Below are 18,368 nucleotides of genomic sequence, written 5' to 3' on the forward strand. Positions count from 1 at the left end.
AAAGATACCTGAGTTTCTTACAGTGTTGTACTAGAATTTCAAACAAGAAAAAAGAAATAAGAACCATGAAATTTCAAAAAGAAGAGATAACTATTGGTATTTGTAGATGATATGATTGTACATTTAGAAAAAGACTAAAGAATTTAAGAAAATCTATTAGAATCATTAGTTCAGCAATGCCACTGAATACAATGTTAGTATACAGTAATCAATTGTATTCCTATATATTAGCAACAATTACAAAGGAACTAAAATCCATACCACTTACAATAACATTCCAAAACATCAGATATCTAGAATCAATATAATGAAAAATGTGCAAAAATAGTATGAGAGAAATGGAAAGTCTTGATAAAGATGGAATAAACAGTATTCATGGATCAGAAGTTTCAATATTATAAAGAAGCCAAGTGATCTAAATCTTCAGGATATTTAGGATACTTAGGATGTTTTGTTTGTTTTCTCCTTGGGGAAAATGATAGGCTGATTTTAAATTCATATGAAAAGGCAAAGGATAATAGCCAAGTACTCATTGAAAACAAAACAATAAAATTAGAAGGTTTATAATATTAAGAGATAATATTCCTGGAGCAATTAAGAGAGCATAGCATTCACCTAAAATAGAAATATTAAGCAAGGTAGCAAAAAAAGTATTAAAAACAAACTTTATTCTTATAAAGTTACTTGAATTATGACAAAGTTAGCACAGCAGTGCATCGAATGAAGGATGTTTTTGGCCCTGGCCAGGGTGTCCCAGTTGGTTAATTCAATTCCCGATCAGGGCACATACCTGGGCTGTTGGTTGGAGTCCTGGTGGGGGTTCATGCAAGAAGGGAACCAGTTGATATTTCTCTCTCACATTGATGTGCCTCTCTCTCTCTCTCTCCTCCAGCCCTGCTCTCAGAAAGCAATGAAGACATATTCTTGGGTGAGGATTAAAAAAGAAAAAGTTTTTTTTCACAATGGTCTGAGTCAATTAGATATCTATGCGGGGAAAAAAGAATCTTGATTTTCATGTTACACAATATTAAGAAAAATCAGTTCCATGATCTAAGTGTGAAAGATAAAATAATTCAACTTGAGATGAAAAAAGTAGGGTGTAGTCTATGATCCAAAGGTAAGCAATTGTTTCTCAAACAGAACACAAAAAATAATAACCATAAAATTAAGAACTGATGCATTTAACTACATAAAAAAACTTAAGAGACTGAAAATCAACTCACAGAATGGGAAAAGATATTGGTAATACAATTGTCTGATAAAAATCTTCAATCCAGTGTAGATAAAGAAATTTTATTAATTGATAAGGAAAATATAGAGAATCCAACAGATAAGTGGGCAAAAGTCATGAACAGGGACTTCAAAAAGAACATATCCAAATGACTAATATACACATGTAAAAGTCTTAAATCTCATCTTTAGGGAAAGGCAAATTTAAACCATAATGTGACTCTGCTACACAGCTACCATAATGGCTAAAATTAAAAAGACTGACAATAATAAGTGTTGATGAGGTTGTGTGGTACAATCAAAATGCTCATTTCCTATATTGTAGTGTCATACAGTGTAAACTGGTGTAACACCTTGAAAAACTACATGTCAGTACCTACTAAAAGCTACACGTCCATATCTACTAAAAGCTGAACCTATACATACTACATTACCCAGTGATTCCACTACCAGTGTTTGCCGAGCAACCCTCTCTCAAGTGCAGTCTTCCAGTTCTGTCCCCTTGTATGTGGATATCCAGTGTGTCTGAGGGTCCAGGAGAGCAGTGCCTCATCGTGGTCATTCTCTGTCCAGGGCACCATGTCCTAGGACTTGGAAAGCTGCAAGCCCTCCTGCTGACCAAACAGTTCTGCCTTCCTTACTATCCTAACCGGGGCTGAGCCAAGTTGAGTTTCTCACAGACTTGGGAGGCAGCGAGCTGCTGCCTGGTGTGTGCTGTATTTTGTAACTGAGGCCCCAAAGAGGTTCTGCTTATGTCCGTCTCACAAAACCACTTAGCTTTTAAAATACCCCTCCCTCTGGCCCTGTCTCCAAGACCAAGACCACAGACCCCATGCTGTGTCTTTCCCCCTAGTCATCTGCCTTCACCTTCATTTAAGTGCAAACAGATGCCTGCAGGCTACTGGGGACCCTGATCGTCAGACACTGAGGTTCTAGGTCTCGCTTTAGGCCCACTGGGATCCCCCTACATGGTGCACCTGTTGGGAATGCTCTGGAATGCCAGTGACAAAAATCCCAACCAACAGCACCTTAAATCCATAGGCATGTGCTTTTCCTTTTAGAAATCTAGAGGTAGGTAGAGGCTAGTATTGGTTCAACTGCTCAGTTGAGTCTTTACAGAGCCAGGTATTTTTATTTCTGTTCACTCTGAAATCCTTACTTGTTGGGTTTTTGTTCGTGTCTATGGATTAAAAAGGCTACTGAAGCTCAACATGTCACAACCATGTTCAAGGCAGAAACAAGGGGAAGAGATAGTATAGCTTACTCTTTTTTCTCACCTGGGTTTTTCATCAGGAGAGAAATTCTTCTATACCACAACCCTCATCCTCATCAAACTTTCTTTTTCCTCTTGGGCCAGAACGGAGTCACACACAAAGGACCCTGGAAAGTGAATGTTTGGTAACTCAGAGTAGCTTTTGCATAGCTAAACAACAGTGCTAACGGGTAGGCATACAGAATAACAAACAGAAATGGTGTTAACCCACCTACGCACTCTGAATACCCAAAGTTGGATTTACCTGTTCAGCTTGTCTTTCTCTGGCAACAGATATGTACTTAACTAATCTTCCCCATGCAGCCTTTGAAATTACTTGCTTGATTTTTCTGTGTTTGCAATCAAAATGAGGTTTTCCTTTGGTAAATATAATGATTTCCTAATAAAAGTGCCAAATTATTTCACTGAGTGGTGACTTCAGTCTCTCCTCCCTGCTACTTGTTTGAACATCAGAGTTAATTCCCCCAATGTCATTCTAGACAGTTTGATGGACGAAAGGAAGGAGAAGCCTCTGCTCAATCAAGTATCTAATTAATGCAGGTGCAGTATGCAAATTGCTGACTTTCTAAAAATTCAAATAAGATAAAACATGCTTACAGCTGCTTGCACAGTGTCTAATCCCTTTTTCTAAATCTCTTCACATTTTCCCAAACACTACCTCTTACGTGTCATAAAATGCTATTTCTTCAAGACTGTTTCTTTTTTCCTTCTTTCCTTCACCCACGTTGCTCTCCTCTGACTTCAGTGCTCCTCTGCCACTCTTTGCTGACTGTCTTATGCCGACGAGGCACATATCCAGCAGCGAGAATGACAGGTTGCTGAACGTGTACACAAGTATTTAGTCTAATCCCAATACAGCCCTGATCTGGACATGGCACCTCCTCGTGAACAAGAGACTTCTATATACGTGGTGTTTTTACAGCCTAGTTGTTTCAGCATCTCTGAGTATTTCCAATTCTCTTTCATGATGCCTTTCTAACAAATATCGCGTGCCAGGAATTCGGGATTATTCTTCCCAATGTAGTCTAGGGAGTTAGACTGACAAGTTGCTTCTGTTTTTGTATCTACCTGTACTTCCTGTGTGCAGATACGCAGAGAGAATGGAAGATTGTTGCTGTTTAATGATTCCTTCAGTCAGAACATTCTGTGACCCTGCGCGCAGCTCTCAGTATGTCCGAGGGGTAATGTAGTAAAAAGCTAAATGCTGACGGGAAAATCAAGAGAGAAGAGATTGCTTAGAAAATGCAGGATGTGCTAATTAAGAGGAAGAACCTGCACATGGGGTTTTAGGACGCAGAGAGCAAAGAAAATGTGACTTTTAAGGTCAGACTCTGAGAGACGGTGAGCCCAACACATGAGTCAGGTGGCCATTGATCAGAGTTCCAAAACCAAGGTTTTTGGCTGCCGCCTAGCATCATTTTCTGCACCGAAGTCACCAAACCTGAGCTCAAGTCTGGAAGGCAGAGGGCAAAGGAAACGGCCATGAGAAGGGACCCCATTAAAGACGCTGCACGGCTGGTGCGGAGGGACTGCTGGTACTTGCAGTCTCTCCAAAATTTTTGTTTTCACAGACCTGGTTTCATTGGAACCTTAATTTTTTTGTTTTTGCAAAATGCATTGCTTGTTTGCATTTTTAAAAAATGACATTGTTGACATATAATTCACATACCACATAATTCATTCACATAAAGTTTAGAATGCAATGGTTTTTTAATATCTTACATTGTGTCTCCATTTAAATTGTGGTAAAATATATCTAACATATAATTTGCCACTGCAACTATTGTTTAAATTCTCATCTGAGGAATTTTTTCATTGCTTTGAGAGACGCAGGGGGAGAGACAGAGAGGGACGGAGAATTGATTCATTGCCTCTCATAGGCTCCCTGTCTGGGGATCAAACCCTAAGTATGTTTCCTGACTAGGAATTGAACCCACAATCTTTCAGTGCACAGGATGACACCCCAACCAACCAGGCCACCTAGCCAGGGCCATTTTTAAGTGTATAATTCAATGGCATGGGCTATATTCACGATGCTGTAGAACTGCCACCACAACCTATTTCTAAAACTTTATCACCCAATAGTATGTTTTCATCACTTTAAAAGATGCCTTCTTCGTGTGGGCAAACTGAGAAGAGATGCTGCTCCCACTGGGCTGTCAAAACCCAGGCCTGAGTATATTTGGTGGTGAACAGAGCGTGTCAGAAACTGAGCCCCTACAGACCCCTCAGTCCAGCACCATGTGCACCACACAGACATCTACAACCTTTACAGCAGCCCTATGGCTACTGCCACCTCAGCGTGAGTGCCCAGACAGAGCCAGGGCTTGTCCTCTGAGAGCAGAGGCAGCTGAGGGGAGGGGGAGGAGCACAGGCATCTGCTTGCTTGCTCCTTGCTGTGCAGTGATCCTGAGGCCGGCCTTGGGCTGTGTGCAGGCCTGTGCCTCCTGAACAGGACCACTTCCTGCCTTAACTTCCCGCCCAGAGGACCAAGGGACTCAGTCTACCTCCAAGAGTCCCTGATTCTCCTAACTCTAGTGGCAGCTTGGGGATCTGTGTAGATGTACAGAGTGGATGAGACTGAAGAAAGAGGCGCTCATGGAGATAAAAAGAGGGCCGAGGAAGGCTACTCTCTCAGGTGACAAATCTGTTCCTACTCCTTCAAATCAGTTTCTGGGTGACCATAACAAGTTCTCTAGGGCCCTACTCGTCTGAAGGCTCTAAGGGAAAAATCCTTCCTCATGTCGGTTAGCTTCTGGTGGTTCCAGCGTTCCTTGTCATTTGATCTGGGGGCCATTTAATTTGTTGACACTTGGGATAATCCAGAATGATCTCCTCCTGAGATCCTTAATTTAATTAAATCTGCAAAGACCCCCTTTCCAAATAAGGTCACAATAACAGCTTCTGGGGATTAGGACAGAGACATGTGTCCCCCTGGGGGGTTATCATTCAGCCCACCACCTCCCCCACTACCCTTGGCTGACAGCAGTGGAGAAGAAACTCTTTGATCCACCAGGGCCGAGACTGAGTGCCATGTCACCTCTGTTAACAGTGGTGGCAGAACCATGCTCCAAAGCTGGTGTCAAACAGGCCATTCCCGAGTGATGCAACCACTTCCATTTCAGGTCAACATCACATGACACAATCTAAGGACAGGTAACGGACTTCCTATTGGGGGTGTACTCACATGCCAGGACACCTGATGTTCTGGTTAGCCATCTAGTGATGGTGCTGTGTAAAACTGACTCATCTCCTCAGGTGGAAGCTAGGGACAGCATGAACTTGGGCAGAGTTCATGGCTCGTTGAGCTACTTCACTCTTTGATCACTAACAGCTGAGACGCCGGTGGGGGAAATGCTCTTTTTAAACAGATCTTTCTTTTCCTCAGAGCTGATGTAGAAATAGACCCTTAAGTCAGATACCTTGGGTGGAGTAGGCAGGGCCTTCCTCTGAGGCTTCCAGAGATATTTTCTGCCCACCTCTCCCATCCTTTACTTCAGTGAGGCAGGAACTGAGACTGAGCCTACTTTGGCGTTCAGAGCTTGAAGAATTGCAGGCCCAGAAAAGGGGTGGGGAGAATTCTCGTTGTTGTTTTTTTTCCCTAGATGTTTTCTGTGAAGAGAATTTGACAACTTCTTCACCTTAACTCCCATCTAGCTTTTTCCCTTTTCTAAGGATTTACTTCTAGATAAGCACTATCCAAATAAAAAAGAATTACAGCCCTGGCCTCATACACCAAGGTTGCAGGTTTGAACCCTGGTCAGGACACTTACAAGAGCCAACCAATGAATGCATATCTAAGTGGAACAACAAATCAACATCTCTCTCTCTCTATCTCTCTCTATTAGTAAATTAAAAAATTTAAAAAAAGAATCACAGAGTATGGCTGAAGGGTTTACTATAGGTGGTTAGGGGTTATACCTTAGATGGATATGTGGTCAACCCTTGAACAACATGGATTTGAACTGCACAGGTCCACTTACGCATAGATGTTTTTCAATAAATATGTGCAGTACTGTAAATGCATTTTCTTTTTTTGTAATTTTAAGAGTAACATTTTTCTTGTCTTTAGCTTACTTTATTGTGGGAATACAGTATATAATATATAAACATATCAAATGACTGTTTCTTACCCACTCACTGGCGAGAACCCCCTGCAGGTCCTGGTGAACGCCATCATCAAGAGTGGCCCCCAGGAGGACTCAGTCCGACTTGGACAAGCTGGAACAGTGAGGCGACAGGCCATGGATGTGTTCCCTCGGCGCCGGGTGAATCAGGCCATTTGGCTTCTGTGCACAGGTGCCCGTGAGGCTGCCTTCCAGAACATCAAGACCATTGCTGAGTGCCTGGCAGATGAGCTCATCAATGCAGCCAAGGGCTCCTCCAACTCCTACGCTATCAAGAAGAAAGACGAGCTGGAGCATGTGGCCAAGTCCAACCGTTGATCACTGGCTTCAGCCCCAATAAATCTGTTTGCCCCTTGGGCAGCACCACCAAAAAAAAAAAAAAAAGAATGACAAGACTAATTTGGAGCCTTAGACCATGGTCCACAGGGAAGGTGGGGCCGGTGAAAGGGTGGGATTGTCTAGCAGACAGCATCAAGGCTCTGCAGCTCTGGTCTGGTCTGCGTGTGAACGCTGGTAGAGCCTGTGAGAGCAGAGTGATGCCTTTGCAATGAATGGAAGTATGTGGAATTAACTATTTCCATCCTTGCTTCTAAATAGCTTGGTAGGATTCAGTGTGTACTTAATACATTTAACCTAGAAATGAAGGTCTCTCTGGCATAAATCCCTGCCTCAAATGGCTTTCACAAAATGTGTGAGTAAGATGCAAGATTAAACAAGAAAACCAACATTAATTAAGAACCAAGTATGTGTCAGGCACTGTGTTAAGGGTGTGTGTGTATGTGTGTGTACACATACCATCTCATGTCATCCTTGTAGTGAATCTCTGAAGTAGTTATTGTTACGCATGAGGAAAGTGAGGATCAGAGTTCCAGTGATTTGCCCAAGGCCATACAAAGTCATGGGCCTACATTCAAACCTGGGTCAGCTTCACTCAAGGCCCATTCATTCCATAAGCATTTTCTGCATGTCAACTCTAAGCCTGTTGCTGGTTTTCTTCCCCACAGAGTAGGAAGCTGACCTGCCTTCTTGGGTGTTCTTTCCTTTTCCTATATTCCTGTGGCTGGGTGTGATTGAGCTGGTTTTTCCCCAGACTACACTCTTGGGAAGATTCCACTCTGACTCATGTTGACTCTACTTTATTTAGAGCTTGCAGCTGCTTGTGGCTTTGCCTCCTGCCCCTCTAGCAGGCGGCATGTTGCTTTTGATTAAGGCAGCCACTCCTCTGGGGATAGCCCAAGGCAGGGCGGTACGTGCTGATGTCCCAACGTGAACAGAACTCAGTGGTGGGGGTGTGGAGTGTGATTTCTCAGCATGTTCTGCCCACACTCAAATCAGCTTTACGAGAGCTGCCTGGAGATCTGAATCACTCCGGTCCCCCGTGTCTTTCCTGCTCAGAAGAAGGTAGACTAGAATATCTTAAGTTTTAGGGAAATACATTTGTTTTACTTTTTTAAATCCTCATCCGATGATATGTTTATTGGCCTAAAAGAGAGAGGAATGGGGAGAGAGAAAGAGAGAGAGGGCAAAAGAGAGACATCAATGTGAGAGAGAAACATTGACTGGTTGCCTCCCGTATGTGCCCTAACCAGGGATTGAACCTGCAACCTGCTGGTGTATGGGGACGGTGCTTTAACCAACTGAGCCACCCAGCAAGGATTAAGAAAATGTATTTGAATGTCAAAGCTGCCCACCTCCTCACCATGCAGTCAGGCTCCCCACTGCCCTTTGCTCAGCAAATTTGGAGCAAGTTCTTTTGGAACAGCCTACTGATAATATTGCCAACCGTCCATTTCTGAGACTGGAGAATGGCATTAGGTCACAGAGTGACAAAATAGACACAGTAATTAGAGGAAGGCAGGTACAGGGCAAGAGGAGAGACTAGTAATCAAAAGTCTACATGGTATCTACGGGCCTTCTAAGATGTCATGCACCAAACTTGTTGAAGAGCTTCTCTTCCTTTCCATTGCATACTAGGGTGTTTAGGGTTGAAGGCACACTGTCTCATCACAAGGGGTCTTAAATAGTAGGTCAAGTTTCCGAGTTATTCTAGGCAACCTCAGTCTTGTAATTAAAGCATTAAGCTGGATTTCTGGTCCTTAAAAAACTTTTTTTCCTGCTTAGTAGGTGATAAGAATCATTAAAGTCTTGGGCAGAATCATCCCCCATTCAGCCAGTGGTGATAAAAACTCAGAGTCTGGAGACCAGGGAATCTGGCCACTACTTAGGTGCTGGGAATGTGGTCACTGCTCTACACCTGAGCTTGAACATCTTGGGCACAGCAGTGACAACACTTTCTTCTCAGGGAGGTGACAACAGGCCTAGCGTGGCCCACTGGACTCTAACCCTGAGGACACTGCTCCCTTGTTTTTGCTGCAATCCTACCCCTAACATGATAAGGGCTTGTCCAGTACATTTGTCCGGTGGATCCTTCTTGACCTGCCATCCTTCCTCCTCCCTCTAGTCTTTCTTCACATCCTATCTATAGAATCAGGACTGGAATTTGCATAGACCTGTCCAATCTATGTCACTTCTCCGTGTGTTGTGGAAATAGCCACTTCCGAAGAAAAATTTACCTTTACATAAAGCCACACTATGTGATTAGAAAGTCAGGAGCCAAAATGAAAAAAAGGGGAAGAAAGTTGAAAGACTCCAAGGGTGGGAAGAGAAAGTGAGGGAGAATGAAAGAGCAAGACTGAGCCCCACCCTAAAAGGGATTAGAACACCTGCAGCTTTATTGAAGCCTGCCAAATACCTCTTGTGCCGCTGAATGGTAAATGGGATAGAACAATGAGCTGGAATTCACAGTGCCTTTGAAAAGCAACTGCTGTCAGTCAGCAAGCACTCAGAATGTGGTAACTATTGCTTTCAGCCCAGAGCCTGTTCTGGCCCACGTGGCCCCATGACAGCTGATAGAAGACAACGAACCCTACACAGTGGTGACCTCTAGCTCTGATCCATGTGCACTCTGTGTGCTTAAAAAGGTTGTGAATATTTCTAGAAGGAAGATGAACACTGGGTATATATTTTATGAATTATATTGCAATAGGGTGCACATTTCATGGCCAGGTTTAGCCATCATGGCCACATGTATCTGTAGGTCTCAATCAAATTTCTCGGAGATATAAATGAGATGTTTATGACTATACCATTGCTGAGCCTATACTTTAGCAGTAAGTGCTCTTTTAACTAATTTTAGTATCTTTCTGATTTTATTTTTGGTATCTTTGTAATTTTATTAGAAGGCAATAGTGCTGCCTTCTAATCTCTAGGCTCCATCACAACTTCCCTCCCCACGATAAATGAATTCCCCTCTCTTGTCTTCTATTCTTTTCTTGGTTCAGTTCAACCTCCTTGATTATTCCAGATTTGCCTTTCTTTCCCCAAACCCAATCACGTCATTTCCATTTCATAACCTCCACTGGGCTGCACTTTACACTAGACAAAACTGAGAAGTATTTAGCCAGTCAGATGAAGCGATATGAAGTGAGTGGAGCCCACACTGGGGACAGGGCTGAGAGGCTGACCTGGCCACTGCTTATGGATGGGTCACTTTATGATTCATTCAGACAGAAAATTTTATTAAGCACCTGTTATGTACAGACAGTGGTCTAGGCATTAGAGATGCTGTGCTGAACACAAAACCCACCCTGGCCCTTCTGGAACATATTTTGCTGGGGATCAGTATCAGGGTCCTCCTGGGAAAGGCACCCGAGCCAGAAGCTTGGAGAGGATGGGCCCATGTGGTGTCAGGGACAGAGGTGAGGAAGGCTCCTGCTGATGAAACACGGGTGCCTCCTTGCTTGTTGAGGTTGGTTTTAGGGGCTGTCAGAGAGGGAGTGTGAAGAATAGGGCACTAGAAGATGCCAAGGGTGTCTCTAGAAATCTCTGGCTGCCTAGGCTCCCAAGCTGGATAGCTTGACAGATGGTCTGGCCTGGCTTTTACCTCAGAGCTTAAACTTACCTGTGTCAGGGTTGGGTCAAAGGTGTTGCTATGATAACCACTTGAGAAACAACCAGAACAGCTTTTAAAGTAGGTCCTCTGCCCAGGTATTACCAGCTTGTCTCCTCATTAGAAGGCTGCATTGCCTGAGACATTCCCCTAATGATTGACTTCAAGATCTCACCCTCAGTAGGCACCTTGTCACTTTTGAGGGAACTTTTGGCCACCTTTGGGTCTGTGCTCCCAGTTCTTTCAGCTGAATGGCCTCAGCATCCAAGGATGCTCTTAGGCTTCAGAAACTCAAAATCTGCAGACTTGGGCTCCGTGCTCATCTCAGCAGTAGCCAGCCTGAAAAGGCCCGCAAGTATCGGTGAGGCCCAGGACTGTCTCCTGTTTGCTTTCGGCATCTGGTAGTAAAACTGGGGAGGGTGGGGTGATGAGGGAATATTGTCTGACCCCACTATGATACAGGCATTCCAGGGCTCCAGAGAACTAAAGGTCTGCAACCCACTGTGGGTTCTTGACTTCATGCAGCAAAGAATTCAAATGTGAGCCAGCATGGAATTTAAGGTGAAAGAGAGTTTGGTAGTGAAGCAGTGAGGCAGAGAGTGGCTGCACTCTCTGTGGGCAGAGCAGCCCCTTCCCAGGGGACTTACTGCTTTTATTGAGGCTCCTTTAATGGAAGGGTGGGGCCTTCAATAAGCGGGAGAAATATTTCAGATTTTTCCTGGAAAAGGGTAGAGACTTCCCATTAGACATTTTGTGTTCTTATATGTTTTTTTTTTTATTCCAATAGTGTTTGGGGTGTGTTGTTTAGTATACTAACGTATTACAGTGAGTGTATTATGAAGTTAGGGGTTACTGCAAGGTGAAATTAGTCGCCATGTAGGACTGAGCTAGTCTGCCGGTTCTAAGCCATGAGTTTGTTGGGGGTTGGTCTTACTTTTCCTGGACAGTCCTTGAAGCCCTTACCAGTTACAGCCCTTTCCTCACATACCCTATCTCAGTAAGAAGGTTTTGACAGTGTGGCTGAGTTAGGAGCTGTCATAGAATCCTGGCCTGGACTGGAAGGGCCCTGTGGGGATCACAGACCCAAACATGGGGCTGCTGGCCAAGCCAGGCCAGACTGAAAGCTCAGAGAGGGTGTGAGTAGAAAGTGGAACATGGAGGAATATTGAGTGGAGAGAACACAATTACTCACCTTTTTAATGGGACACTGAGCCTATGCTGTGGCTGAGGAAGAGGTGTCACCTGTCCAGGTAATATGCCTAGTCACTCTAGTCTGAAGGGGACGAGCAAGACTATTGCTTTCCCCCCCCTGTTACGGACTGAACTGTGTCTCCCAAAATTCACATGTTGAAACCCTAACCCCACAATGTGACTATGTTTGGAGACAGGGCCTGTGAGGAGGTAATGGAGGTTAAGTGAGGTTATAAGGGTGGAACCCTGATCTGATGGAACTGCAGTCCTTACACTAAAGGCAGAGGCCCCAGAGAGCTCTCTCCCTCCATGCACACAGAGAAAAGGCCTTGCAAAGGCACCGTTAGAAGGTGGCCCTCTATTAGCCAAGGAGAGAGCTCTCGCCAGAAGCTGAACTCGGTAGCACCCTGATCAGGGACTCCTAGACTATGGTACGATGAGAAATAACATCTGTTGTTTAAGCCCCATAGTCTGTGGTGTCTGTAATGGCAAACCAAGCAGACCAGCGCATTCCCTCACTCTTTCTAAGCACTCCCAGGAATATCTGGGGTATTGAATAGGTCCTATTATTTACAGTTATGAGATAAATTTTGTTGAACAGGATACGCTGCAGCTCATGGCTCGTACATCAGATGTTAAGTCTGTCATTTATTAGAGACATTTTGAGGCTCTGCATGGCCCAAACCTGCAGTTCCCATTCTGCATATCTACAGCCAGGAGTGGTCCCAAGGCTCTGGGCTCCTGAATCTTTCTCTGTCTCTTCCCCCTTTTTCTATTCCCTCCTTTTTCTCCTCTCCTGCTCTTCTCCCTCCTCCTCCTCCCCCTCCTCTTTCCCCTCTTCTTCTGTCTTCAGACTGGTTTCCATCTCTAAAATGGTAATTGGCTAAAAAAAAAAATAAATGCAATGACAGCAACAAAAACATGTTTGTTTAAAAAAGACACAAGTGGGGGGGCGCAGTTTATTTGGATTTGTCATAGGCTCTCAGTGCATGAGCCAGGGCTTTTTTCAGATGGGTCCCTTCTACTTCATGTATCTTGGAACATGCATGCTTAATTCACTCTCCTAAATAGAGCTCTCTGTGAATAAAGAGGGAGCCAGACTATAAAAGCAGTTCAGTTTTTAAGGCAGCTAAGTGGACAGTTGGGCTTTTTTGAACTTAAAATCTTTTTAAAATGGTACTACATTTTATTTTTATTGAGTGACTGAAAAAATCCAGGAGGTGGGGCCTTTCACACTTGGAATTTTTGGGCATGGTCTATCATATTCTCCTTCAATTTTTCCACACATTTGGGGAGAAATCCGCACATTTCTCTCCACTCCCAGGCTGTCCTTCTAGTCTAAGCCCCTGTCATCTCCCACGTGGTCCACTGTCACAGCCTCCCTGCTCACTTATTTCCCTTCAGTCCACTCTAAGCATAGCGGCCAGGACAACCTGGTAGAATAAGCAAGATGAAGCCCTCTCTCTGCTCAAAGCCCTCCAGTGCTTCAAGTCTTACAGAGGCTGTGGGTTGGGCTGCCCTCACCCAGCCTTGCCTCCTCTCCTACACACACTTCACATACTCACTCAAGCCTCTCCTGCTGGCCTGATTCCTTTGCCAAGTCTCTCAGGGTCTATGCATTCACTGTTTGCTCTCTTTCTAGAATGTTCTTCCCCGGTTGTCTACATGGTTCCCTCTCTCACCTCCTCAGGTCCTCAATGACATGTTCCCTTCTCACTGAAGCTTTCCCCAATTTCCCTCTTCAAATGTGGACCCCAGCTCCTGCTCCCGGTGGTCCTTAAGCTGTTTTCTTTCCCCCCACAACACTTCTCATATACTACATGCTTTTCCTACTCATTTTGTCTGCCTCTATTCAGTGAATTTGGCCTATTGAGGGCAAGCATTTGTCTGAGTTCTACCTGCCACATGCCTGGTACAGTGCCAGGAACTGTAGTTGGTGCCCCAAAATAGGAGTCGAGGCCTCCATGGGAGGCCTCAGGGTGGTGGTCAGGAGAGGAACACCTGCTGGGTTTCCCTCCAACCAGAGGTGGAACCTAGAAACCCCACAGAGGTGGTCTCTTTCACTTGCACAGTGTATTTTGAAGACTTGTATTAGTTACCAAGCATTTACAAAACTGGTGACCTCATATAAAATCCAGATAGCTGGCATCATCTGAAAAACATGGGAAGATCAGATGTCTCCCTTCCCGTGACAGCAATGAGTGAAGCTCAGCAGTGGCCACCCAGGGAGCTCTCTGATGGGACACCCCCGCCCCCGCTTCTCTCATTTGTGCAGCCTCTGGTCCATGGTTGAGCCTGGGGAGGCAGGAGGAGAGGGGAGAGTGGGGTGGGGGAGTGGGGGCCATGCACCGGCACAGGCCCCAGATGTTGCTTTACCAATGAGGGAAAAGTGTCGCTGTCCTTTAGCTGCTCAACTTCCCACTGGCTGCTGTTCCTGGTCCCTCTGATCTTTGAGCTGCAGAGCCCCTTGTCACATCTTAGCTCCTTAGCAATGGCAGCCTGAAAGGTAGGTGGTCAAGAGTGGATGGAAGATGCTACAGCTTAAAAGAGAAAGAAAAACGTATTTATTGGCAGGGTGCACATGATTCTCTACACACATGTTAGAAGTGGAAGGCAGCCATAAAGCACCATTTTTGCCACATTGGGCAAACCTATAGCATCACTGGCTAAATACACTGAGCACATCTTACACATGTCAACCAGGGTGCTCACTGAACAGAGCTAATTATAGAAGAAAAAAAGACAAAAAGGCTTAGCATTCTACATCTAAGGAATTATTGTGATTAACAAGCAACAAGGAAAATAATATGACTATTCCACACCTTGTATTCATTATTTCCTTTTATATTATGTCTTTCTCTCACTCCTGCCTCACTGCACGTAGCTTTGCCCTTGGAAACGCTGAAGCAGAAGTAGCGAATCAATAGTTCCTGTTAGTAGGTTTAGAAATCACAGAAGACTTGTCAATTAGTTATAGACTTGTCTATTACTTATAAATATTTCTCTTTTACCTGTTATGCCCACAACATTAAAAATACAGGAATAGCCTTTTAACACATACAGATTACTCTGTCCCTTACCTTTAAGTTTCTTCAAAATTTAAAAAGCACACATCCCTCCCATCACACACGCTAACTAGTTGATTTAGAACTTAAACCTCGAGATACAAAAACCTCAAATTATGAGTAACATACATTTCTGCAATTGATTTCTTCTCTCAGGTTATTCATTGTAACACTGGAAAAAGAATTAATTAGACTTACGTGCATAACGACATACCCATTTGAAAAATCTAATAATGTGTTGAGCTGCTTGAAACTTTGGGTTTGTTCTGAAAAGAAGTTATTGTTTCACACAGCTCAGCATATTTGTTTCCTACAGTAGATGCTGAAAGTATATTTCCAGACTAATTGTTGGGCCACTGTTTATTTGCAGGTGAGAGAGAGAGACCTCAGCCAGTCAACAAGTTTGCTGAGCATGTATTATGTAACAACCATTGGGCCAGGCTGTCTCAGTCCGTTTGGGCTGCTGTAATAAATTACCACAGACTGGGTGTGTAAACAATAATTTTTTTTCTCACAGTCTGGGAAGTCTGAGATCAGGGTGCCAGATGATTTGGTGCATGGTGAGAACCCTCTTCTTAGTTATGACCTCACACGGTCTTTCCTTGGTGAGTGCAGGCAGAAAAATGCGGGGAGGTCTCCTGCCTGATCCTCTTCATTTTTTTAAGGACACTAATTCCATTATGAGGTCCCCACCCTCAGGACCTCATCTAACCCCAATTACCTCCCAAAGGATCCACCTCCAAATGCAATCACAATGGAGTGAGGGATTCAACATATGAATTTCATGGGGAAACAAACGCTCGGTGTGCAGCATAGGCCACGGGGAAGCAGAGATAAATGAGGCAATGAGACTCTCTGGGACTCTCACAGTTTTTGCAGAATTAAACAGATTAATAAAAACAGCACCTAGAAAACAAAAAGGAGTCATGAAAATACCTGGAAATTGTGGAGTAGGTGGCACCTCTTGATGAGCACAGGGGAGAGAGACGTGTCTCCTTCAGAAAGTGACATCCATCTGACAGCAGCAATAGGGCTGCTGCTCCCTTGGCTTCCTTCACTGATGCTGTTGGAGAGGCCTGTTCCCATTTTTGCTGTCACACTGGTCTCATTGACCAGTCTTTGTTGGGAACCACTCTGCCTGGTTTAGGTGTTGTAACTGCCCCCCAAAGATAAGGCTGAGTGAGCGACCTTCGGACCTTAAGCCACTAAGGAGACAAAGTGTATCTCCCTGGCAGGAAAGTCGCTTCTGCTTCATCCATCTCTGGCCCCCAGTGCTTGGTTGGTTAGTCAATGATGGGTACGACCCCTCAGAGTGGGGACAACCTAAGCCAGACATGATCACTTGGAGAAGCCCTCAGGGAAGGACTCAGGGGGCTGCAGCAAAGAGGGTGCGATGGATCCTCTCTCCCCAGCCTGAGTGCCCATTTCCATCTGGGAGAAGCGCTTCCTGGCTCTAATCCACTTAAGCCTAAAAACCTATGATGGGGAGGGTGGTGCAGTTCTCTGCTGGCTAGAGCGAGTTCCGGGGTGACTGAGCATAAAAAATAATTCATAAAGTCCTGTAAAGCCTGCTTTGCTAAGAGTGCTTTCATTCATATGATAAGGGTCCAAGCAGGAAATGAGTATGTCTCCCAAAGTTTTTGCAACCCCCTTTCCTGACAGACACTGACTCAGATTAAGCCCTCAGATCTCTTGGAAATGTTATCTATTGTTTGATCCTTGCTGCCTGACATTGATTGATGAGCTTTACCTGTATTCCTGTGTATTAGGAACCTAATAAAAGCCGTTGAAGAAGAGGTTCTTGGTCCTTCTCCTGTGAGAGACTGACCACCTCTCCTCCCCAAGCAGATCATGTCTTGGCAGTTTCATTTTCATCCGTGGTGGACGGGGGACGTGCGGGCAAAGTTGCCCCCACAGTCTTCTTGCTTCCCCAGAAACAAGTAAGGAGGATACATTGTGGTGCCTGACCCAGTGTGGCAGCCAAGCTCATTCCTCCAAGTCATAGTCCAGCATGTCTACAGAGGGTGCTCTCTCTGGCCACCTTCAGGACACTGGCAGTCCCCTGAGTGTGCCTGACAGAGGAATGCTGGGGTAAACGTGACACTCCCAACTCTACTGGGTGGAAGCCATCATAACTCAGCACGGACAAGCCCCAGGGTTCTGCCACTGGTGTGGCCCAGTTTGAGACATGCATCAGGGATCCCATCTAACAAGATAAGTAAATGACTGAATTTGGGAGTGTGGAAGGCAGAAATGTTTTATTTTAAGTCATGAAATGGAAGTGGTGTCTTTATATGAAGTGCCAGAGATGAATGGCAGAAATAGCCCCTGAAAATCTGTCTTGCTGCAAACTTAAGCTAATAGAATAAGGCCAGGGTGATTACCCACATGTGTCTCTTTTTACCTCTTGTGGTGCCAGGGCATAACTAACCCCCCACTTCCCCCCACTCCTTCAGGAAACCGTGAAATCCTCTAACAAACAAGAAGCCTGCTAACACTTCCTGGTGTCCAGAAGTTGCCTAGAGCTTGCATGTAAATTAGGTCCAGCCATCATCCTCTCTTTATTGTGGTACCATCTCATTTCTGCTGAATTTGGGGTCACTTCAAACCCTAAGGGCTGAAGACCCTCACCATTCTAATATACCTTTGTGACTGGCAATGCTTCCAGAAGGAGCTTCTCTTAAAGGAGTTTTGTCAGTAACGACGGCCCTTTAAGCAAGTTGCTGAATTCCAGTTTCCACATCTGCAGAAGGAGGGGATAGAATAAGATAGTCTCTAAGGTCCCCTCCAAGTAAAGAGAAGAAGAGTAGCATCGACTCAGACTCCTCCTACATACATCGGATCCTGTAGAAAGTAAATTGAAAGGAAATGGGAAGGAGAGACAGCACGTATTGAATTTCTCATTAGCCTCACTGCCTGGTTCTCATTAGTGAGCCTTCTGGGTTATGGGCACAAGGGCCAGGACTTGTTTTCATGGCTGACTAGCACATGTGAAATGTAGGCTATTTTTAATCCATATTATATGAGCTACACACTGTACTATCTTATAAAGTAATGGACAGTGCTCAAGGAAAAGCCCACCAGGATGACGAGCTAATCCTTGAGGGGGAAAATATTGCTTTTCTGCATAAGCTTTTGCTCTCTGCTTAATTAATCTCTAAAACTTTCAGGCCTTAATGAGAATAATTAGAGTTGACAATACCGAGCTTAATGCGCAACTACAGACAATGAGAATCGTGTTCAGTTTATAAGCGTCCCGGAGCTTGCTGAAAGGCAGGCTAATGTTATTTACAGCAGCCCCAACCCGAGGCCGGACGAAGGCTCGGACTTGAAATGTGCCCAGAGCTCCCTGAGGACAATTTCTCCGAGGAGCAGGGGACTGGAGCTCCCCCCTTTGTGGATTTCACTCCTAACAAACCGTGGTCTAGACAGGACCTGGCTAGAAATTCCCTTATTACCACCCCGGCCAGACTGCATTTATCATCACCTTGAATGTAATGCTCGTGCAAAACCTCCAGGCCTCTCCTGTTCAC

General features: G+C 44.7%; 1 protein-coding gene across 1 annotated transcript; it reads left to right on the top strand.

Annotated features, from left to right (window-relative positions):
• Window positions 1-6,621: 6,621 nt before the first annotated feature.
• Window positions 6,622-7,025, top strand: LOC119051280 (40S ribosomal protein S5-like). Its single transcript, XM_037147957.2, has one exon. It carries the CDS (start codon window positions 6,622-6,624, stop codon window positions 6,946-6,948), a length of 327 nt encoding a protein of 108 aa, XP_037003852.2. The 3' UTR covers window positions 6,949-7,025.
• The last annotated feature ends 11,343 nt before the right edge of the window (window positions 7,026-18,368 follow it).

The sequence above is a fragment of the Artibeus jamaicensis genome, unplaced genomic scaffold (genome assembly GCF_021234435.1).
Source record: "Artibeus jamaicensis isolate MK-2021 breed Jamaican fruit bat unplaced genomic scaffold, CSHL_Jam_final contig_482, whole genome shotgun sequence".
Classification (NCBI taxonomy): domain Eukaryota; kingdom Metazoa; phylum Chordata; class Mammalia; order Chiroptera; family Phyllostomidae; genus Artibeus; species Artibeus jamaicensis.

Coding starts and splice junctions, on each gene's coding strand:
- LOC119051280 (XM_037147957.2), top strand. CDS start 6,622: ATGACTGTTTCTTACCCACTCACTGGCGAGAACCCCCTGCAGGTCCTG.